Source organism: Candoia aspera, chromosome 4, assembly GCF_035149785.1.
Source record: "Candoia aspera isolate rCanAsp1 chromosome 4, rCanAsp1.hap2, whole genome shotgun sequence".
Classification (NCBI taxonomy): Eukaryota; Metazoa; Chordata; class Lepidosauria; order Squamata; family Boidae; genus Candoia; species Candoia aspera.
Genome location: NC_086156.1, coordinates 36,945,974 through 36,970,107, shown reverse-complemented (window position 1 = coordinate 36,970,107; position 24,134 = coordinate 36,945,974). Strand labels below are relative to the sequence as shown.

The following is a 24,134-nucleotide window of genomic DNA, read 5'->3' as shown; positions in this document are numbered from 1 at the left end:
CTCTGAAGGAGAAAGTTATCAGCAAGACTAGTCAAAAATTTCCTGGAATGGGTATGCTTGGTGGAGTTTGCCTCCCAGCAGATATCAGAGTAATTAAAGTTCCCTGTCATTACTACCTCCAGCATCTTTGAAAGATAGGTCACTTTATTTCTTAGAATTAAGTCAGTGTTGAGAAAAACTGAAGCAGCCATGTAGAAAGTACAGAAGTGTTTTGCTTCTAAATTTTATTTGGATTTTTTAAAACAGTAGTTCTGATGACATAGTATAAGCCATGTGCAACTTTTGGGGGCTGAGGGCAACCTTCAGCCTTAAGTGACATGTCAGAATCATACGTGTTAAAAGACTGTTAATATGAGTATTAACATTTTATGTAGTAATTTTTCCATTCCATTATTTTAAACATTACTATTTGGGATAATTTTTGGAGTGGCTCTGGAGTTTCATGAGGCATCAGGTGGTATGTTTAAAGAGGGATGCACAATCACAAAGCAAGCCTGATAGTTAGGAAGGATTAAAACCTGCATAGCCCTAACCCACCAATAATTATGGACATAAGCTTTGGCTGACACAGTCTGCATCCTGATCTGTTGTGCTTGTGCTAACTAAAATTTGCATCTAAAAATAAAGTGGATAGGGCTTTTCAGGTAATAAAGTAACATTAGTTTTTGTAGACTCTGGTACTAATCCTTAGCTTCTCAGATCTCAAATTTAATCAATTCTTTCAGAGGAAACAGAGCTAGCCTCTTCTTTCTTGAGTGTGTGACTTGGTTAATCACTGTCTGCATACATGTGTATATGAATTCACCCCAAGTTAAGTTCAACTTTAGGTCTACCTATTTCGCTTATTACTGAGACTGTCCACAAAGGAATAGGTATGGTTTAAAATTGGTAAGATGACCACCTTGTACGAATTCCTGTATTTGCTTTTTTTGAGATGGAAGAATTAAATAGACAAATTAAGCAATGTGTGCTTTCTTTAAAAGATCTCTTTAAAAAATTAAACTGTATAATTGACTGGATTGATTGTTTTAAATCTAAGTTAACATGAGATAGAAGATTAGTCCCATAAAAATGGAAGGTAAATCAACTATTCTGTCACCCACAATTTTCTAGGTTTATTTCTCAATATCATTTTTTCACTGTGCTGTTCTTACATGTCAATCTGTCCAGCAGGATCTAGAAATATTTTCCATTTTAATAGCAAACTACCACCTCCCTAACTAGCCCTTCTTATCCAGTTGTTCACAAGTCCCATAATCATTTGAAAATAAGGCAGCCCTAATCTTGTCTTCTAAAATATGGATAGATTCATGTCATGGCTGTATAAGTAATTGGAGAAAGACTTCCACAGTGATGATAATTTTTATTGTTTCTTCGTTTTTAATGTGAGCATTTTGTGATGTGATATTTTTGTCTTGCAGCTGAGTAATTAAAATGTGTTTCATACAAGTATATTACAAGACTTGCAAAGTTCTGTTTGGGAATAAGGTAGAATAAAATATGTCTCCTTGTTATCACTTAGAGCATACTAGTAAAGAACCCTACTGTTTTTGTTTTGTTTTGCTTCTTAAAGCCCCCTGCTGCTGTTGATTACACCTAGATCTGCTACTGATTGGAACTGTTAAAAGGCAAAGATAGTGTGGATGGTTGCTGAATCTTTTAATTGTAGCACTAATAAGATGTTTTCCCTGGGACATGATGGAACTGATCATATTAATAAATGTGTAAAATGTCCATGAAAATTCCCTTTGCCTTCATATTTTTGAAGGTGCAAATCTAGTACTTTCAAGCTTAATGTGACATGTCAGGTGCAAGATTTTTTTTTTAAACAAAACACTTCTACTGAGTATAATTAAAAGGGAATGCCATAGCAGGGGGAGGAAAAACATGTACAAGATATATTTTGTATCATGGGAACATTTTAAAATTTGCAACTGCTGTTAAAGAGAACTGGAGGAAAAGGAGTATATGTTCAAATTCCTCCGACTTAGCTTTAAATGCAGGGTGCAGAAAATATCTGGAAGGCATGTATCTCCCACTTTATTCCCATGTTTAGTGAAACAAAATGCTGTTTCCATTTCAGGTAAAGAAGCTCAAAGCTGAACATTTTATGTGCATCTTCTATCTTTTCTTCTCTTTGTGTATCTATGTGTCTAACTTCAAAATGAGGATTGGAAGTAATCACACTTTGGTTTAGTGCGATGATGATGATGATGGTGGTGGTGGTGATGATGATGATGATGATGATGATGGAGGAGGACAGTATCCCAATACAGCTAAGCTTGTTTCTGTAAAGCTGAACACTGGCCACTCACTATCTGCATTTTCCCCAATCTGTCTTAGAACAGTAAGTTGAATACCATTTGTCTGTTTTCCCATGTCATTCCCATCCCAAAAGGACAAATTCTACAGATAAGTTGTAATTACTCAAAGAAATTATAGATGAAAACGATGCTTTTTTATCATTTACCACCTAGTATTGCTCAGTAGCAGAATCTACAATTGCCACAGCTATTGACATCCCAATTTGGACCTGCAGCATTTTCAGCCTCAGAAACACCTACACTATTACAAGCAATTATTAAATCCTGTGACACTAAAAATCCTACAACTACTCTTTATAAAAGTCTGTTGATGATTAATCAATTTGATATACAAATGTCAATAGTTAAATGGAATACAGGATTGATTGATTGATTGATGATTATGTGCCATCAAGTTGATGTTGACTTAGTGACCACATAGGTAGATTTTATCCAGACTATCTGTCCCTAACCTGGTCCTTCAGGGCTTCCAATGGTATACTCATCACCACTGTAATTGAGTCCATCCATCTTACTGCTGGTTGTCCTCTTCTTCTCTTTCCTTGCACTTTTCCAGCATTAGAGTCCTCTCCAGAGATCTAGGCCTTTGCCTAACATGTCCAACACATGATAATTTAAGTGTAGCCATTTGCACTTTGAGAACTCAGTTGATCTGCTTGATGATCAGTTTGTTTGTTTGTTTTCTTAACTATCTGTGATATTCTCAGAAGTCTTCTCCAACACCAAAGTTAAAAAGCATCAATACTTTTCTACCCTGCTTTTTCAAAGTCTAATTTTCACTTCCATAGAGTGTCCAGAGAAAACTGTTGCCTGCGTGATTCTGATCTTTGTAGGTATAGATACATCCCAGCATCTGAATATATTTTCCAAGGCCTTCATTGCTACTTTGGTGCTGGTCTGCAGTGCATTTCTTGACTGTTGGTTCCTTTACTGTTGATGGTTGACCCTAAAAGGCAGAGGCTTCTTACAACTTCAATATTTTCATTGTTTCTTCTAAGGCTGGTTGTTCTACCTGTTGTCATTAGTCTTATTTATATTTAATTTTAGTCCCATTTTTTCATTGTGCTCCTTGACTTTCATTACTAGAGCTTGCAAATTCTTTGCATTTTCAGCTATCAGAGTAGTATCCTCATTTTTAATATTTTCTTTGGCATTCTGTTTTTAGAAAGAGGATGTGTTGTTTTTCATTTGTAGTTTGGATAATGTCTAATTTAAATTGGTAGAGTTATAATTTGATAATTCTGATTTTGAACTGTATGAAATGAAATTGACAACCCCACCTCCCCCACAGATTTTATTGCCTATTTGCATATTTTAGTCTTTAAATGACGATGTTTGCTAAAGAGGCTTCCATGTGTTTGAGCCTTCCATTTTGGCATTGCCAAGTCCCTGTCTTTACTTTAAACTGGTTTTGAAACTTTAATGTTGGTTCTAATGTATGTTTATCAATTGAAAGTAAACTCATTTATTTATGCAATTTATCCACCACCTTGATCTTACGGGCTTAATACCTTATTATACTTTGGTTAAGTATAGTAGAGAAAGAGAATAAAACTGAAAAAAATATTCAGTGGATATCGGTAATGCTGCAGAGTTGAATACCATTGAGAGGACACAACTTATTGTTGGTGCATTCTAGAGGATGTCTAGACAGCAACCTTTTTTTCACGTATTAATAATGTAAAAGAAACCAAACCTAACATGGCAGATGAAAGGATGGGGTTTATTTGTTAGTACCAGAGGACTTGGTGTACTCTGTGGGTGTAGCTCATTTCTTGATCTTCCAGAGAGTTGTAAAGGGCCATTCATTGACACAGTGATGTTGCTGGAAAGGATGATGGTGAAATTTCTGACCTTTTTGGGGGGGGGGGGTTATTTCACTGTTTTAAAGTGTAGGAATAGGAATTGGCAACCAATGGAAACCTAAACCTCTCCAGAATCCTGAAAAAGAATCTCTAGAATGTGCTACCAAAATTAAAATACATGAATCAGTTAATTTGGTCTTCTCCCCACCCCTACGCTTTGGTAGTGGTTTGCTTTCCAGAACTTGCCATTCATATTCATTCATTCATTCATTCATTGTTGGGGGTAGGGGGAATGGGAGGTAAACAAAGAAACAGTGACAGAATATTACTGGGGGAGTAATGCAATCTGGGAGGTTCACACAGGCCATGGATTGCCCTGTCCCTTCCTTTGACATAACAAAAAAAGGGGAAATAAATAAATAAATAAAATAACCTTCATTTGTAACAGAGGCAACTAATCAGATAATACAGATTTAGTTCTTCACCCTATAATATCAGAGTTTTAACACTGTTGCTTTCTTCACTGAGAAAAGTAATTTGAAAGCAATATATAGAATCCTTCTGTGTGCATGAGAATATATATTCATCTGATGTTGAACTTTCTGCAGACCAATTTTGAGAAATAAGGCTTTCCTCCTTTCCTCACTGTTCATCAGAAATGATAAACTATGCGACAGCCTAGTTTAATGTTCTTGTTGTTTTCTTTCAAATCTGAGCATGATTGGTGTAGTGGAGAAAGAATGTTTTTGCCAGCTAGTGCAGTATCTTATTGAAGCATGATTTTTCCCTTACTTTTATCTGGAGCTGCGATAGCTTTGTATAAAATGGGCTAAAGATCTATCGATCTATCTAGTATGTGATTTTAAATAGAGAATACAGAAATGTGTTTACAAAGCTAAAAGGATTTCAGGTATCTGATACCTAGAACTATTATGCGGTATTATCAAATGTTTATTATTTTTTTTAGACCTTACCCCAATCTTTAGGGACGTGGTGGCGCTGCGGGTTAAACCGCTGAGCTGCTGAGCTTGCCGATCAGAAGGTCGGCAGTTCAAATCCGCGTGATGGGGTGAGTTCCCGTTGCTAGTCCCAGCTCCTGCCAACCTAGCAGTTCGAAAACGTAAATGTGAGTAGATTAATAGGTACCGCTTCAGCGGGCAGGTAACGGCGTTCCGTTTAGTCATGCTGGCCACATGACCACGGAAGTGTCTACGGACAAATGCCGGCTCTTCGGCTTTGAAACGGAGATGAGCACCGCCCCCTAGAGTCGGACACGACTGGACTTAATGTCAAGGGAAACCTTTACCTTTACCTTTACCCCAATCTTTATGAACAGGCTGAAAATAGTTACAGGAAAGTTTCCAGTGGTATTTTAACTATACCTTGCTAATAAAAAAGGAGGAGACAATATCCCCCTATTTCTTACCTTATTGATTGTAAAGCTGAGCAATAATTGATCAACATTGATTCTAGAGTCATAGTGGGGTAAATGGAATTGTAACAACTGTCAACTTAAGCCTTTGCCCACCTCATGTATTTTGCAATTATGCTAGTGTGCCTCCTAGTTACCCCACAACAACCATGTGAGGTGGATTGGGCTGGGAGCGGGTAAGCTTTCATGCCTAAAAGAGGATTGAAACTCATGGTCTTTTGTTTCTAGTTCAGCACCTTAACTTCTATACCAAACTGGTTCTAAATATAATATAGAGCCAGTTTGGTCTAGTGTTTAAGGCAACGGGCTAGAAACCAGGAGACTGAGAGTTCTAGTTCCGCCTTAGGCATGAAAGCCAGCTGCGTGACCTTGGGCCAGTCACTCTCTCTCAGCCCAACCCACCTCACAGGGTTGTTGTTGTGGGGAAAATAGGAGGAGGAAGGAGAATTTGGTATGTTCACCGCCTTGAGTTATTTATAAAAAAATAATAAAGTTGGGATAATAAATAAATAAATTTCTAAAATTTGCCCCAGCTCATTTTTTAAACTTGTTTAACAAAGCTGGGAAGTATATGAGAAAGAGAAGTGTTTAGTCAGTGTTATTTTCATCATAATCTTGCTAGAAGCTAATCTACGTGTTTATGTGCCTTTAGGACTTTCCATATGCTCATGGTTTGGTTTAAAGAATTAAAACTTGAAACATTTTGAGTCTCTGTCTACAACATTATTTCCTAAAATATATGTACTTCTCCTTCATCTCTTTCATGCCTTTGGTTTATAGTGTGTTTTCCATACCCATGTTCAATAAGCATGTTGGGTCATGCATAAGTATTTAAACACAGTTACAGGAAACAGACCTGAGATTAGTAATGAAAGTAACAATTCATAATCAAAGTCTAGGATACAAGGAAGGAAAATGATTGTAGAGGAAAGGATGGCAGGACCAAGAGTGGTTTGGTAAGGAGACCAGAAGTCCAACTATATCCTGGTCTTTAATCAGTTGATGAGAAGCAATGAAACACATACAAATTTTGCCAGTTCAGATTGAAATATGGAATTTGATCGTACCTCAGTTTTACATGCTCTCATTTTTGTAAGTACCAAGAGCCCATCTGTCTGAAAAACCAATGACCCACTCTCAGACTCTTTAGATTAGTTTTGGAATCTGCACTCCTTGAAATGTTTCTGAGCTCCAGAATTCACTCCCCAAGGCTGGGAGAACTGTTTCCCAGATTGATAGAGATCTAGAGGCCATTTCTAAAATCAGCTGGTGCAGCCTGCCTCTCCTCCTCAAAAAAGACCAGCCTCCTTCCCTTTACATCAAAAGAGCATAAGAAAAAAAATCAGAAATCTCTCACCCTAAATCTCTCACCCTAATTTGCCTGCGTGTAGGTTTCTCATCTGAATGTAGAGTACTCAGCGTATCCTTATTTTAACCTTCTTAATAAATTTTACTAATCAGAGCTCTGAGAGACTTCTTAATTACTTGCAGTATATAGTGCTACCTGAGAAACCTGACAAACCATATAAAGCAGCTGCAGATGATGAAGTGATTTGAAATTAAACTAGTACACTAGAATATCCTACAGTAATGACCCGGGCAACACCATTTTCTTTCTTTCTTTCTTCCTTTTTTTTGTGCAAATAATTTCTATTAAGTTACAGAAGTGACCAAAGTCTTTAGTTTTTATAAGTTTTTGGACAATTTTTTTACAAATGTTTGTAAAAAAAACATTTTTTTTAAGAAAAATGCCAACATTTTATCTAGTAAAACATGGTAAAACAACTGCTTATTTAATTACTAAAGAAAATAACATTTCTAGGGACCATTAATACACACTTAACCGTCTCTATTTATGTAATTCAAAAGGATATATTTAATTTTTTTTACAGAAAGGGAAGTATACCTTCAAATTGTTTTAATACGAAGATCAGAAGTAAAAACATTCAAGGGTTTCAAGAAATAGTTGTGGCAACTGCTATACAAGTGTATAAATTATCATTTCACTGATTTCCCTCTCTTTCCCCCCTTCTTTCCTCCACAACTCTTACTATAATTAGCCAGCATTAACAGCAAATGTTTGCTTTGGTTAAATTATTCAGAACATTTATTTTACTTGTCAAAGGTTAGATCAGGTTGTTTGAACTGGTAATTAAATGCAGGCTAATACACTACCATATTTATATGCACTGTAAGCCCTGTTTTCTTCTCCTTCTGTATAATTTTATAATGTTGAAAGTTGACATTTAGAAAGACTTTTTAACTCAAGATGCATAAACCAAGTGGAGAAGGCAGAACTTCCAATAAACTGTGCATATGTGTGGTTAAAAGTTTGGTTTTAGATGATATCCTAGTTTAAGATGGTTAGGTTAAATTTAAAAATGTTCTCATATCACATGGCACTCTTACTCCTAGCATCCTTCACATTCCTTTTCATTACCCACACTGTATATAAAACTGGCTGCTATATTTAGGTTCCTTTTACATTTTTTGATCAGTTTCATGAAGGATAATTGCTTTTCTTAACTACCCTCTTTCTTGGGATTTAAGTGGCACCTAAGCCAAAATGCTGAGGCTTGTCTGTATGGTTTAGATTTTCAAGTTTCATAGAAGGGAAAGCAACCTGTGGCACACCAGATGTTAAAATGTAACACCTAATATCCCTCACTCAGAAATTGTGGTTTAGCAACATTTAGCATAAGTGGCCTCCCACTAGTTTAGGGTATGTACAAGAGGGCAGAGTGGAATTGTTAGTACTGTATGGGAGATGAAAAGTGGTATGGTTGATTGGTGTATTCTAGACATCTAATCATAAATAGGTTTACTATCTAAACAGCAAGGCTTATAGAGAAAGCTGGGGCAAAAGAAAGGAATACATTTGATAGTTGAAAAAGAAGGGAAGTTAGTTATCAAGAGACAATTACATCTAGTTAAATGTAAACTGATAACTAGCAAAACTAGTAGCCAGTGATAAGATTCAGAGTAATCTGCCTTACCTCTTCAGCCACAGAGCTAAAGATGGAGAAGCAAGTTCCCCCTGCATTTGGCTGCTATCTGGCTGATGTTTAAATGCACTCGTTCCTTGCACTTATTGCACTGTTCGTCCTAATGTCTGCAGGATTTGATAAGTTTAAGACATTCTCATTGCTGACAAGTGTTTCATGTCTGCAGTTGCAGTGTAGTTGACAGCTGTAATTAGATTCCTTTGCCATTTGTAAAAGTTCTGCAAATTCTTATTCAGTCTAGTAGGGCATGCTTCACAACATCCTCCAGTCCATAGTTGTGACTGAATTGTATGCAATTGACCTTTTGTGTGAACAAAAAGTAAAAGGGGAGCAGTATATTCTACTGATCCTCCTAACTTGTAAGGTTCTCAGTCGTGCCTTTGCATACAGTCCAATCATTTTTCTAAAAGCAGGATTCTCTGGAGATTTCATAATAGAGATTAGGCAATCCTTGGAGATTCTGTAATATCATAAATATAAAATGAAGCTTGCAATTCAAATTTCATGTTATTTTAATTTATTTTTTAAATTAAACATCTGCTTATACAATGGGACTTTTCCCTTTTCTTGTCCAGAACTTCCCACCTACCTCTGCTCTACTGTGTTAATGTTCCCCCAGGCTTAGAAGGGCTGCAGGAGAAGAATCATCCCTTCCTTTTTGTATCTATAGGACCATTTCCATTGATGTAAAAATGGAATTAGATTTCAGTTTGTATATCAGATATGCTAGAATTTTGTCTCATACTCCCACATTAATATGGGTTTTACTAATAAGCATTACCAATTGCTTTCCTTATTTCCTGTGCCTCAGTTAAAATTGAGATAATACAAAAGCACTCTTAACAAAAAAAAAAAAATCTCAAAAACTTTTGAATTTTGCCAGTGTGTTGCACAGACAGCCATATAATGTCTAGACAGAATTCAGGGGCCTCATTTTTTGGTTGGTTAGTGGCAGCTGGAGAAGATTTATAGGAAAAATGAAGTGAAAAACAGACTACAATAGCTTTCTTAAAAACAAAAGAAAAAAATAAATCAAGGAGATTTATGACTATCACTTGTTTACATCTCCTGTGTTTTTTTAATAAAATGGGCTTAAAAGATTAGTCACAAGGTGTTACAAGATTTATATAAAATATAAAGCCAGATGTTGTTCTTAAAATCTTCTTAATGTTTAGTGAAAAAAATAAATTATCTTGTATTTGTTGCATGCATATGACAACAAAGCAAAGCTTCCATGAAAATCAGTACTAAAGAGCAAGCCCTATATTGGCAATACATACTATCAAGAGTTGTGTGCATTGTCTAAACTATAAACGCATGACATGTATACTTGCTCTGTGCTACTGCTTTCAGATCCATTCGCTATTTGGAAATATACTATCTCAGGATACACATCTAAATATATTTTTTTCCACTGGGATATCAAGGGTTTGTAGAAGCATTTTCCAACCTAAACCTGCACAATGTTTAGTGGCTTTTTACTATGCTCGGAAAAAAATCAACATAAATTTGGTTGTGTCCTTAAATAATAATGCATTTCTTTCCTGCACTTATGAGTAGCAAAGAGAAGTCTAAAGAAAACAAATAAAATGGGAAAGAGTGGGAGAAATATTGATAACAGCATTTTTCATATCCATTCCTTTGTACTATTTAATTCAACAGAAATTCAGAAAATATGATGACTTAAGGGTAATCATGTTATTTGCATAGTGGTCATTTGAATTCACTATTATAAGCAAAGAACAATCAATGGCAGCAAGAACAACAAAATCTGTTTCTTCACAGACTTGCACTCTGAAATTGAATAGTTTTATGACAATAGAAAGGGAATGGGAAAGTCCAAAGGAAATAAAGGTGGGAGATAGTTTTTGTTTTCTGGGACCTTACTACTTTATTACTATCAGAATGTATTGGTTAATAGCCTGGATAAGTTCAGTTCTTATATAAACTTGTATAGCAGCTAGCAGTGTATCAGCATAATATGTGATTTCACATATATGCAGTCTAAGTTCAAATGATTAAGGTACTAAAGTCCAACACTGAACTCAATAAACTAAAGAGAAAATGACTATTACTTCAATCTTGATTATGGAAAATATATTCATTACTAGAATATATATTAAGTTGAATCCATTCTTATACATATTTGGAGTAGAATTAAATTGAGTTCAGATCAGTGGGTTTTCAGTTAGTCCTAATTGTCTTATTCATTACAATGGATCTTCACTAAATATGATCAAGTTATTTCCTCTGTAATGATCATGGATAATCTCTATGTTGTAAGACCATTGTATGAGGGGAACATACGGATGGATGGATAGATCAGTTGGTAGGTAGGTAGATAAGAATGGATTAAATTCTTCACAGAATTGGGGCTAAATTTGAAAGAGAAATGGTGCCACAGATGTGTTCTGACTGTGTTTCTTAAGTTTGTGATGGAAATAATGATGCATGTATGAAATTATAAAGCAAAAGGTATGTGCAAAGCAAACCATCAGACGGTTCTAAATGTGAAGATAAGATGTTTCGTTTTTGTGATTTTTGTAGATGAACAAATACATGTAGAACCAGTGTCGGCATTTGAAAAGAGGTGTTACGGGGTATGCATCAGAATAGTAAAAGCTATTTAAACTTTTAAACTGATATACTACAGATATACTGGTCCAGAACTCCCATCATTTCCAGCCAGCACGACCAACTGTTGTTGATGGGAGATGCAATCCAACTCATCTGAGAGCACTAGACAGAGAAAGACTGCCACTGTATGCCAGAAGTGGTGCTTGCAGACTGTTCTGTGTCAATGATCTGTAGAGTAAGTTTCCTAATGTTTCTTTTCTATATCTGCTTTTTTTTTTTAGTTGTAACCTCACAGTGCAGCTTTGCTCATTTTTTTTCCTCCCAAAACTTATTTCTGTCAGAATTTGCCTTTTATGGTGTTGATAAAATCAGATTTAAATCCCATTAGGTTCAAATACATATAGTTTTCCAAACAGGTATACAACCATATGCATGCGTACTTAGTGCTTCCATGTTCCATTGTTTATTTCTTAATGCTGTCCTATTCCTTAGTCACTTCGTTCATGATTGCTATATAAAATAAGGTTCATGTGCAGATTTTCTCTTCAGAAATTCTGGCAATTATGGCCTAATGAAGGTTAATCCCTCTGTTACTTAGACTTACAAAAATTGTAAATGCTAATTCTTGTTTTGTACTATCATTTAGTTAACAGATAAACTATCTAAATGCCCAAGTCCATTCTTGGATATGTGTGTTTTCACATTCTGGAGTGGAGATAGCCTTGCTCACTTATATGTAAAAGTTATATCTATTTGAGGCCATCTGGGACTCAAGTGACAGTACTCGATTAAAAACTATACTATACAATATACGCCATCTCTCTTTCAACAACAGATCAGTTATATCTAGAAAAGGTTGTACATTTAATTCGTAAATGTAAGAGACAGTGTCCCGTCTTGTTAGGATTTGGTTTTGGTTGTTTTTAGTTAATCACCTTAATATATGTAACTGGGTATTATGATCACATTGATGACAGCTCACTTCAAATATCCTTATAACCGCATCTATTGACTTCATATAGAATAAATCAAATGTCAAAGGGTCATTTAGCCCTCTTCCCCCTGTCACTTTTTTGAAGTGACTCTGCAGTTTGGAGTAGAAATGCTATATCACCTTGCCTCTATAGAATAACCCTCAGCCCTAGTGCAGTGACATATGAAAATAAATTCCAGGAGTACCCATATGATTGTACTCCATCTGTCTTTCCCACAATAAATGTCATGTGTTAGAGCAGACACCGGAGTTTCAACGTCAACAGTTAAAACAGTTGAAATAAGTCTAAACAATTATTTCCCTCCAAAAATGGTGGGCGTAGAATTACCACCAATCTCCCCCAAATCTTGTCTAGTAAAGGGTTATTAGCAGCAATTGAGTTGTTAAAAGCATTTAGGTACAAAGAAGAGAGCTAGGTAAGCTGATCTTCACTTCTCCAACTCACCTCAGTAATTGTATCTTACGCTGGATTGGGATTATACAAAATTTATATAATAACCTGTATTTTATATAGATTTGGTCCTTGTAATTCCATTTTATAAACATATATTCGTGTTTCCTGTGCATCTGAAGCAATTCATATTATTTTTCATTTCTGACATTTTAATATATGACATAATTTATATTTTTTCTGTTAAGTGCTGCTAAGACAGAATACAGTAGAGTTAAATCTTAAAATAGTATTTTAAAACTCCTATGCTTAATATTCTTAGATATATATTTCTGTACTGTGGCCCGAGAAACAACTGTTTAATAGGCAACATTTGAATAATACAAATGTGTGGTTGGTTAAAATGGATTAAGGTTTCAAGGTGGTACCAATGGGTGATATTTAATATTGAATGACATGTATTAAGACAAATGCTTTTATATATAATTTATTTGATGTTGCAAATGCATTTATCTTGTGAGATACAGACCCCCTGATGCAAAATGAAGCATTCTGGAAAGGTTTTGAGTAAATAAATAATAAAACCACTTTGATACACAATCTAACAATATTAAATATTAAGACTTTCGCATGATTGATTTTAATACTTAATTAACTTATTTAAAGTCCAATGCATCACTGTTTTGTATTGAAGATTATACTGATAGTGTTTAAAAGTTCCAAAATTGTACTAAATGGAATGAAACTAGCTACACTTCATAATCAGTAGATTTTATAGTATTAGTGACAGGTTACTTGGTGACATGAGCTACTGCATTATGTTTTGGAATCCAGCTGATATACTTCATTGCATTAAGCAGATTTTTTATTTGCATCATTCCATTTTAATGATCTAAAATCTGATACAGTTTATGAGAGAAAACATGTCAAATTGTGTATTTTTTATATATATCTAAAGAAAACACTTCCTCAGTGACAGATGGTGGTTAGTGAATTATGAAAGAAGCTTGGTAGGTGAATAAGAAAGATGCTCAGTGTTTGATGACTTTTCTTGCTTTCTGTAATAGAGGCTGAGAGCTAGTGCTCCTTTCATCTATGTGGAAGGGGCTAGAGATAGGATATTCATTGAGGGAGAAATTTAAAAGGTCAGTAATAAACAGGCCTGCATACATCCTTTTATTTGGCTTGTGTAAGAACTTCCTTGTTTGAAGGTAGAGACAAACCTTTTAAAATATCTATCCTCCTAGGGAGCATATTAGTGTCTGCTAATTATTACCTGGTTTTCTTGGTACAGTCACACTATACACCCCTGTACCCTTGGTACAGTCAGCGGTGATAGGAACTTCCACATATCTTTTTCCATTTCAGGATCATAACAACTGAACTTTAATAAGTGTAGAATATAATCTTTTTGTTATTGTTATTGTTGCCCTCTTCAGACATTCTTTCTCTTATGCAGTTTCCTTTAGAACTGTACTTTTGTGGACAACTCTAAATTATTTTCAACTTTATTTTTATTTTATTTTTATGTTTTGTATGTTAGGTGAAATAATTATTAAGAGTAAGATATAAGTATTTCAGCATTACCACAAGAAGCTAATTACTGTTACAAAAAGCGGAATATAACTTCACTGCAGTCATTGTCCAATCACGTTTGATATAAAGATAGAAAACAACATAAAAAGCATAACATTTTTGCATAGTTATAAAACCCAAAAGTTAAGGTATTTATTTTTTGTGTAAAGCTGAGACAGCTGTAAGAAAATTTGTTAGTCTTCTACAGATGTAAAGGTTCCAGTCCAAATATTGAAAAAAAAAGCCATCCTCAGGACTGGTGAAACCTCTTTTAACAAGGGGGCTTATTAGGATAGGGCACAAGTAGCTATAAAAAGGACATCAAAGGAACAAGTGCAGTAGAGTCTCAGGTTCCTCAAATCACAAGGGCAAGTTTGTTCTGCAGAATGGGTACTGCTATAACTTCCCTCTTATACCATTTAGGGAATATATTAAAGTGGACCTGGAGAGTTATATCGAACACTTGCTGGCAGATCGTGGATCTTGCTTGTAATAGCCTCATTGCCAGCAGAGCTTGACACAAGAAGCCAAACTGGCATACTTCATTTTGGATTCAATTTCCAGAGAGGAAAAAAATGTCAGAAAGGATCATGGCTGCCAAAGAATCACTGGAATAATGAAGCCTAAGTACAGCTGGGAAGTATGGACACTTAACTCCAGCAGGATCATCCCAATTTCTAAATAGAAAAAAGCACTTTAGGAATCTGGTCTTGACAGTAGGGCTTTAAGCTATTATATGCACATACCTGGGAGCTGTATAATATGGGAGATGGCTTTAGCTTTAAAGAGTTTTATGGCAGCAAGTATGTATTTACCTCTTTACACTTTAGTGTTTTCTTTAGTTTTTTCAGTATGATCTTAACACTATTGTTGGCCTTATAACAGATGTAATTTGTTCACTCCCGATTTCAGAAGTTTGTAATATGCCAGATGTTTGAAGGAAGAAACCTGATCTATATTGGTCTTGTTTATCTGCCATTGATGATTATGACATCTAGATTCCTTAAAAACCCACAATTTTGGATTTGTATAGTTTATTATGACCCTTTCCTACAATAGTCCACTAGGGCATTCTTAGAAAAAAATAGTCTCACAGTCAGGATAAAGAACCACAACTAACTATGTACTGTTAGTTTAGGAGGGTAGAATTCTGTTTTAAGTTAATGTGATGACAGCTGACTTCAAATAAATGTTAAAGAGGCCAGAATACATTCCTGTTCCACTCTTCTAAACTGGCATATCAGCAGAAAGATGGCCACCGCTAGCCCATCTAACTTGTATAGGTAGGAAAATTGTGCATGTGGATGGGTGCTTAATCAATTTAAATTTGCCAATTAGTTTTGTAACTGAGATATACCTACCAAAAGCAATAATTAATTTTTTGTAATTCATGAGAAACTCTTAGGAACTTGCAAAAATACACAAAAATCCCCCAAATACCACTTTTATAGCATATTGGAACTAAACATATTAATCAAGGCAATATTTATCTTGGAATTGTGTTTCATATCCATATGGCATCCACCTATGGAATATAAGAACTGAAAATTAAATGCTTGTACTGGGAGAAAGGGGAAAGATCTATATGTGTATGTATATAAAAGAGGCAAATGAGCACAAATGCAATTCTGTTAGGGCCTTTGGGGCGGGGAGCCTGCTATTGAACACACTTACAGTTTCCATCAGTTCAAGCTCAACTGGTGATCTACATGGATGTAGTTACTCACTTTTCTTGAAAAAATGCAGAAGTGGTCATTAAAAGATTCTATGTGTTTGTATGAGAAGTGAAGAAAAATTAAATATTGGGACATGCTTCATAAAGCAAATGTGTGTGTATTGTGTAAAAATACATATTTCTCATCTTTTGTACTAAACTAGTAACTAACAGTATGATTAATCATTAGTAGCTGTGCCATGCATAAACAATTAAGCATTTTCTGAAGTCTTTACATCTCAATACAGTGTAAATAGTAGGTAGTTATGATAAATCATTTGATTTTGATTTTGATTTTTCATCCAGATAATTTCAACTTACTGGACGTGCCAAGTCTCAATATGTATCATTCCATTTCTGGAGCTAGCCATCCTTTGCAAACTGAAGAGCAGGAAATAGGCATTGATCCCCTTCAGAGTTATGGGAACAAGCCTGATGAAGGTGAGTTTATAGTTTCTATACTGTACTTGCAATTTAAAAATCTTTGAAAAGTCTTAGTATGTCACCTTTTTGATACATTTCTGGGGGTGGGTTGTTTTGTTTTCAAATCATTAAAATGTGTAATAAGCAGTTCATTTTTGTATGTGTAGAACAGTTAGGCATTAATAAAACTGTGAGAAGTCAAGTTAAAATTAGACTTCAAAACACTACTCAAGTGGTTTATTCACGGTTACCCTTCCCAGTCATTAACTGAATAATTATTTCACTATCAGAATATTGACATTCAATATAGCTTTTACTAAGTGTCTACGAAGATGATCTCCTTAATCATTTTTTTCTTCCTTTCTTGATTTCCTGCTACTTTGTTTCTGTTCGTGTTCTGTATTTGCTGACATAAATATTTGGTATGAAATTTATTAGGGGCATTCCTGATACAATCTAGATAACTATTACCCATCTCCTTTTACCTTCAGCAAGTAACAAAACAAGCAGTTCATATCCTCATCTTAAAAGGTATGATTATGGTTTTGCTGTAAGTATTTTACAGTATGTACCCATTATTTTTAACCTGTTTAAATTATTTATCTTACCTATGTCAGCAGACAGTCACTAATTTAAAATCAATATAGTAATGGAAATAATAATAATAACAACAACAACAATATTTAAAACTGTAATATGTAGGAAATGTTTGTACAGCACAGCTGCAGTTATAATTGAAGATTTTGGATGCAAAATCAACAAACAAGAAATAAAGCCAAACATCCAAGCATCACCTAAATGAAAGATCAGGTTGGAAAATAAGATCAGCATGCTAAGATCAGATGCAAGCAAGCTAGAACAGATGAAAGAAAAGAAGCTGAAGAACAAGTAGACCAAAGAATACCTGATCAAGAAATATTACCTAGATACAAGGAAGATCAAGGAAGCACTGGAAATAATAAAGCTGCAAATAACAGACATAGCCAAGAAAATCAGCAGATACGAAGCTCGAATCGCACATTACAGGCAGAATCTCCAATTTCAGTTGAATCAGAAACGTTTCTACCAATACATCAATGGAGAGACTGCACTGAACCAGTCAATACCTGACAAAGAAGAAACAGTGCAGTTCTGGGTGCAGCTATGGGACAACCCAAAGAAATACAACAAGAATACAACTTGGATAAAGGAGGTAGAGAAGGAAAAAATAAGCTGAAATGAAAGAACTTGCAATAACAGCAAAAAGGGTGGAGAAAAGGGCAAGGAAGATCAAGAATTAGTACCAGGTGAACTGCATGGTTTTGGTTGAAACATCTGACTGGTCTGCACCCATTCATTGCCAAGCAGTTTAACAACATACTGCAAGGAGGTGAAATTGAACATTGGTTAACATCTGGCAAAACCTACCTGATAATGAAAGATCCAACAAAAGGGGCAGCACCAGGCAACCACACGCCAATTAACCTGCTTACCAACAACTTTCAAATTGCTAACTGGTGTTGTAGCTGATGCAGTCCAACAGCATCTAGTTAAAAACAAGCTCTTTCCATCTGAACAAAAAGGAAACTGCCCAAACAGCAGAGGAACAGAAGATGAGCTCCTAATTGACAAGATGATTTTGGAAAACTGTAAGAGAAGGAAGACCACCTTGAATGATTGCAAGAAGGCATTCGACTCCCTGCCACATGACTGGATAATCAAATGCCTAGAAATAACAGGAGTCAATAGAAACATCAGAAACTTTGTGCAAAGATTAATGGCACAAGGGAAGATACAGTTGCTGGTCAATGGTGATAGACTGGGAGATGTTAACATCAAGAGATGTTAACATCAAGGGAGACACATTATCATCACTGCTGTTTGTCATTGCCTTGATTCCTCTGTCAACAATACTGAACAAGTCAGGCCATGGCTATCAAACATCAAAAATATATGCCAGGCTATCCCACCTCTTTTACATGGACAATCTGATGCTGTATGAAAAAATACCATCTGAATTGGAATTGCTGCACAATACCATTTGAACACACAGCCAAAATATTGCAATGGAGTTTGGACTGGACAAATGTGCCACCCTTACCATCAACAGGGGAAAAATAGTGAAAACTGAAGGAATCAAGATGCTCTAATGTAATAACATCAAGAGTCTGGATGAAGAAGATCACTACAAATACCTTTAGGCTGACAACATCAAGCACACAAAGTCAAAAAGAATGTTAGTAGTGAATACATCAGAAGAGTGAAGAAGATCTTAAAGTCCAAACTCAGTTGCGGAAGTACCATCGAGGCTATTACTTGGGCAACTCCAGTCATTAGATATAAAGAGCTGGAATAGTGGATTGGACTCAAGCTGAACTAGAAGCCCTGGATAGGAAGACCAGAAAAATAATGACAATGGACCATGCCCTTTATCTGTGCAGCAATGTTGATGGGCTCTATTTACCAAGAAGCGTAGGTGGGTGTAGAATGTTGAAGTACACCAGACAGCTGAAGAAGTAAAAAGGGCGTTGGAAGAATATCTGAAGGACAGCGAAGAAGATGCACTGAAGCTAGTACACCATGAAGGCTTAGTGAATATCAATGAGACCAAACTGGCCTATAAGAAAGACCAAATAAAGAATAGAAGAGAGACATGGCAAGGCAAAGTATTACATGGCCAGTACATAGCTAGTGGGCAAAGCAGATAACAAGACCTGGCAATGGCTAAGAGCAGGAAAGTTGAAGAAAGAGTCAGCAGGGGTAATTTTGGGTGCAGAAGAACAAGCCTTAAGAACAAATGCATGTAAAGCCAGAATTGAGAAGACAGCAACAGACAGCAAATATCATCTCTGCAAAGTATCTGAAGAAACAGTGGACCACCTAGTTAGCTGCTGCAAGAAGATCACATAGATGGATTACAAACAACGGCATGACAAAGTAGCAACAACGGTGCATTGGAATTTCTGCAAGAAATACTGCTTGCCTTCAAGCAAGAACTGGTGAGGCCACAAAATAGACAAAGTAATAGAAAATGAAGAAGCCAAAATGCTCTGGGACTTTAGAATTCAAACAGACAAGCATTTGGCACACAATACTCCAGACTTAATTGATGTTGATAAGAAAGACAAAAAAGTCTGGATAGTGGACATTGCAATACCTGGAGACAGCAGAAGAGAAGAGAAAGAACTGGAGAAACTCACAAAATATAAAGACCTGCAAATAGAAGTAGAATGACTGTGGCAAATGAAAGCAAAGATAGTACCAATAGTAATAGACACCTTGGGTGCAATCCCAAAACATCTGGAGCACCATTTGAACACCATTGGCATTGACAAAATCACCATCAGTCGATGGCAAAAGGCAACTTTATTTGGAACAGCTTACATCCTGCAACGATACCGTTAATATTAGTAAACAACATGTGCCTATCCCAGGTCCTTGGGAAGGACTCGATAGGTGGACAAAAATGTTAATCCAGTCTAAAGATCTGGCTGACTGTGCAATCAACCATAATAAAACTGTATTGTAAGACTAGGAAATGTTTGGCTCTCCAGATGTTGTTGAACTAGAGATCCCTCACATTTGCCCATGCTGGCTGGCTGCTTTTAGTTTCACTTCAGTAATATCTGGAAGGCTAGAAGTTTTCCAGCCTATTATAGTCCGATTTGGGAAAGAGCTTTCTTAGCATATATAACACAGTATTTGTAAACACTCCTTTCTCATGCTCTGCTGAATGTGCAGTTAGGGAGTTTCTCATTTTAGACAGAGCCTGTACATCCATTCACACATCCATGTGCACATGCACCCAATAGCTTTATGTGCAAGGACTATACTTTGTGATTGACTAGGAAAGAGCAACATTGACATTTTAGCCATGTCACACAAAGTTCATTTTGCAATTATTTCTTCATATTCTTATACTTTTATTTTTTCAGTCAAGGAATGCTAGTGTCAGAAAAATTGTATGGGGTAACTTTGTATTATTTCCAGATCGCCCTTTTTGAATGAGCCTGTGTGTGTGTGTGTGTGTGTGTACACCATAGATACAAACACACAGATGAAGATGGTTTTAGATATGATGTGTCATGATATATTATCAAAGAGCCACAAATATGACTTTTTTCCATCAGTATGCAACATTTATAATAGTGACTATCTCTACATTTTGAAATTATGATATAATTAGCTCATTTTTTGCCTGTTAATATTGCTAACTTTAGGAAATGCCTATTTCCTTGCACGTGAATTATCTAAAATCAGCAATCTTCAGAATTCAATGGGTCTCACAAAGTTATTATATTTTATACTTTATTTTATTTCTATTACACATTTAACATAAAAATAAGAATTGTTCATATATTTTTAAATCTAGAATACTGGGGAAAGTATGTTTTTTCAGCCAACATTAAACAAAAATTAAAAGTGTTTTATTTAGAATAGAAAAATCAGTATCTCTTGAACTTTTTAGCTGTGATTCATAATTTTTAACTTCATACAGAAGTTTAATTTATTGAATTCTTTTTTTATTTGTTTCTTTCTTTTTCTTTTTTTCATTGTGCCCTGGAGCAATTAGTTACCTAGGTGGGGTAGTTTTTCTGAACTTTAACATTGCTGTGACATACTAAGTTATTAGTATTTGAATTGATGTTTAAAAGAGCCATTAATTCATTTACCCCAAATGTTCATTAACAATGTAAATGTATGCTGATGTTCTATGAGACAAGGAAGTGACTAATGACTCTTCTCACTAACAACACTTAAAATGAATAGAAACTTAAGATAGCTAATCTTGAAGTAATCAAGACCCTCATTCAGCTTGGCATCTCTGTATGCTCTAAAACAGCTGTCAACTGTTAAAAATATATACACAACACACAGATATGCACATGCAAAGATAGACATATGTAAATACATGGTTCCCCAAAGTCATAAAGGTTACCAGCCATGGTACATTTTTACATTCTATATGTAAATATTTTATATAAAGCATCTATTTCATCTTCATGAGTTTTTTACAGTGAAACACAGACTGCATTTTAATCTGATGCCATATGCAGCCAAGATTCATCATCTTTCAGTTTTATACTATTATTTAAAATAAAGCATGCTGTGGATATTGAGTGTGGGATGGACTGTAGCATAATTTTCTTAGCACAAATGCCATAACTCAGAAATTCAGTATTAAGTGGCTACAACTGCTTTATAAAAAAAGAAGAATGAACTTCATACATTGCATAAAACCCTTCCACTGTTGATATGCTACATTGCATTTAAGTAACAGATTAAATTAGTCTATATATGTAGTCTGATAATTAGGAATTTGTGGCTTGACAGTAATGTGTTTAACCTTGATTGACAAGATAAGTTCAGTATCAGCTCAGATATAGGTAGTATAGCTTTCATTGATTTAGGGCAAAACTACATGGGAAAAAACATGCTAAAATTGACCATTTATGTTGAAGAAAAAACTTTACTGTATTGAGTATATGAGTGAGGTTTGTCACTTCCATCTTCTAGATTGAATAGTAGTTTTGCATCTGCAGAATTTAAGTCTGTTCATATATATCCCATGGAATTTATAGTATTCTTGCCTCAGCAATTTTGGCTGCCTTGATTCTCTTTGGTATAAGTGGGGAAAGGAAGAATCTGTTTCAGGATTTCTAGATTCTGTTATTATACTGTGCATCAATAAACAGAGTTCCAGTAGTCTTTGCAGAATCGGTTTCCTGACCTTGTCTATCTTGAAGGCTGTTCCATATCTTCACCAACAGAGAAGAAGCATACAGGCCAAAGCAGTTGGATAAGGAATAGGAAAACTTCAAAAATGCAAACCAATCCAATGTGATATTAAGACCTGAAAAAAAACATTTTCTGTCCTGATTTATATTTTATAATAAACTTGATTTTGATTTTCCTATTTTTGTGATCACATCTTAAGCTATTTTAATGTAATTGTATATTTCTGAGGTTTAGTCTAGGAGCCAAACCTTCAGTTCTGCTATGCCATAGGTAGATATGCATGTAAAACTTTTTTTAAGCCAGGTAGATGATTCCTAAAAAATACCATTATTCCAGATATAAATACAGATATATTTCCTCACTTGATGTGGTTATGGAAAGAAATTAAGAGTTGCTTTGGCCATAGGGCCAATTAGAAAAGGTAAGAATTAAACAAGGAAATTTTACTTTAATTTGACATATATTAAAAATATCTCTCAAAATATTTGTTTGGATTAGGAAGCGGTGAGTTATGAACAATTAAGACTTGAGTAGAACATTCACTACTGAAACTTACTCAGTCTGCTTTATTTTATTCTCTCTAAATAGCATCAAAACTTCCTTCTGTTTCATCCAACACCAGATGCTACTTAGCAAGCTTTTAATAGTCATTTATTAATAATAGCTTCTCTGTAGTTTGATTTTACTTGAACAGCTACAGATTTCTAGTGACAAAGGCCATTGGAATATCACTTCTCCACTTATGTCTGGTAATAATTATTCCTGTCACTTGCATCTCAAATAGTGTTCTCCTGTTTTGTAGTCACTTGAATATTTTCATGTATAGTGAAAATTAAAGCATAAAATGCAGAGAGCAACATTGTTTTTCTTTTTTTTTTAAGAATTAACATAGTTTAAATAATATATTTAGATATAGCTAAACTAAGTTATCAACTGCCATGTCACTTGTATTAGGTCATGCTTTGATATTATTTTGGTTTTGAAGGTACTGCATTTTAAATCAGCTGATAAGCTTAATACCTATTTAGAATTATTTGCTTTTGATTACTGATGCTAGGAATTATTAGTCCAATTTTGGTCATTGTTAAGATTCTAGTTGTAATAGCGGAATGATTAAATGTAGACTTGAGAGATATTTATAACAACTTAAACGTCTTAGTGACCTTTTTGTACATTAAAAATTTGAATGCCTTTAAAACAACACCTGACATTTTTAAAGGATATTTTACAGGTATTGTCATCCCTTTGTTGCTATCAGTAAAAATAGTGTATTATATCCCTTAGTTCTGGATTCATAAATAGTAGGCCATGTAGAGAATCATTATAAAATTGATGTACACTGGAAAACATTCAGTAATAAAAGTCCTTTTGCAGTTCTTTCAGTTTATATATGTAATTTATATAAATGTAAATATTTCTCCTATTAAGCAAAGTAGAATGAATTATTTAACAATGGTAGATGGTAATGGTAGTTTGCCCATCAAAATGTCTACTTCTTAAGTTTAGAGTTGTTGTTCATACAATCTGTATAGTGGTAAGTAAAATTCTAAAACCTATGTTATTAAATTATTGATTAAAATAATATTTTATTTTTTAGGGTTTTTTCCCTAACAACTCAATTCTTCAAATTCTAGAGAAATCAATTGATCTGTTGTCATGACTGTTTCGAGAACCAAATACAGCTTTCCCACAAGTTTTATGTTTCTCCATTTAAAAATGCAGTTACAATAGATTAGTTGTAATTTTTAAATTAAGTTTGGTAGGTGTATGCAAATAAAAGAACGAAAAAAGATTTAAGCCCATTCTTTATGTACTTAGTAGTATCATCTAGTCTCAAATTGTCAATCCATTTTGATACAAAAATCTGTTATAATAAAATAAAATAAAATGCCCTGGATTTGAACCTGATTTGTCATAAATATTTAAATTGTAATTGAGATGAGTAAATATAGGCATTGAACATATTCTAAAGCTTTATCGTCCAATATCTTAAGTTTTTCAGTATAAGGACATATAACATGAAGAAATCCACGATAATCATGACACGTACCTGATGGTTTCTTGCCATTTTCAACAAGGTGTATATTATTTATGGGCAATATGGCTTTTTTTAACAAAGAAAAATCTGCCTATGCTTATATTGCCATTTTTATAAACAAAACAGCTGATAGTTTAA

General features: G+C 34.8%; 1 protein-coding gene across 4 annotated transcripts in view; it reads left to right on the top strand.

Moving 5' to 3' along the window:
- TBC1D5 (TBC1 domain family member 5) overlaps positions 1–24,134 on the top strand; it is a 273,988-nt gene that overhangs the window by 68,484 nt on the left and 181,370 nt on the right. For all 4 annotated transcript variants that reach the window (XM_063303859.1, XM_063303858.1, XM_063303861.1 and 1 more), the window contains exon 3: positions 16,124–16,258. In XM_063303859.1, coding sequence (XP_063159929.1) covers positions 16,159–16,258 — 100 coding nt within the window. In that variant the 5' untranslated portion in view covers positions 16,124–16,158. The remainder of the gene's footprint in view (positions 1–16,123; positions 16,259–24,134) is intronic.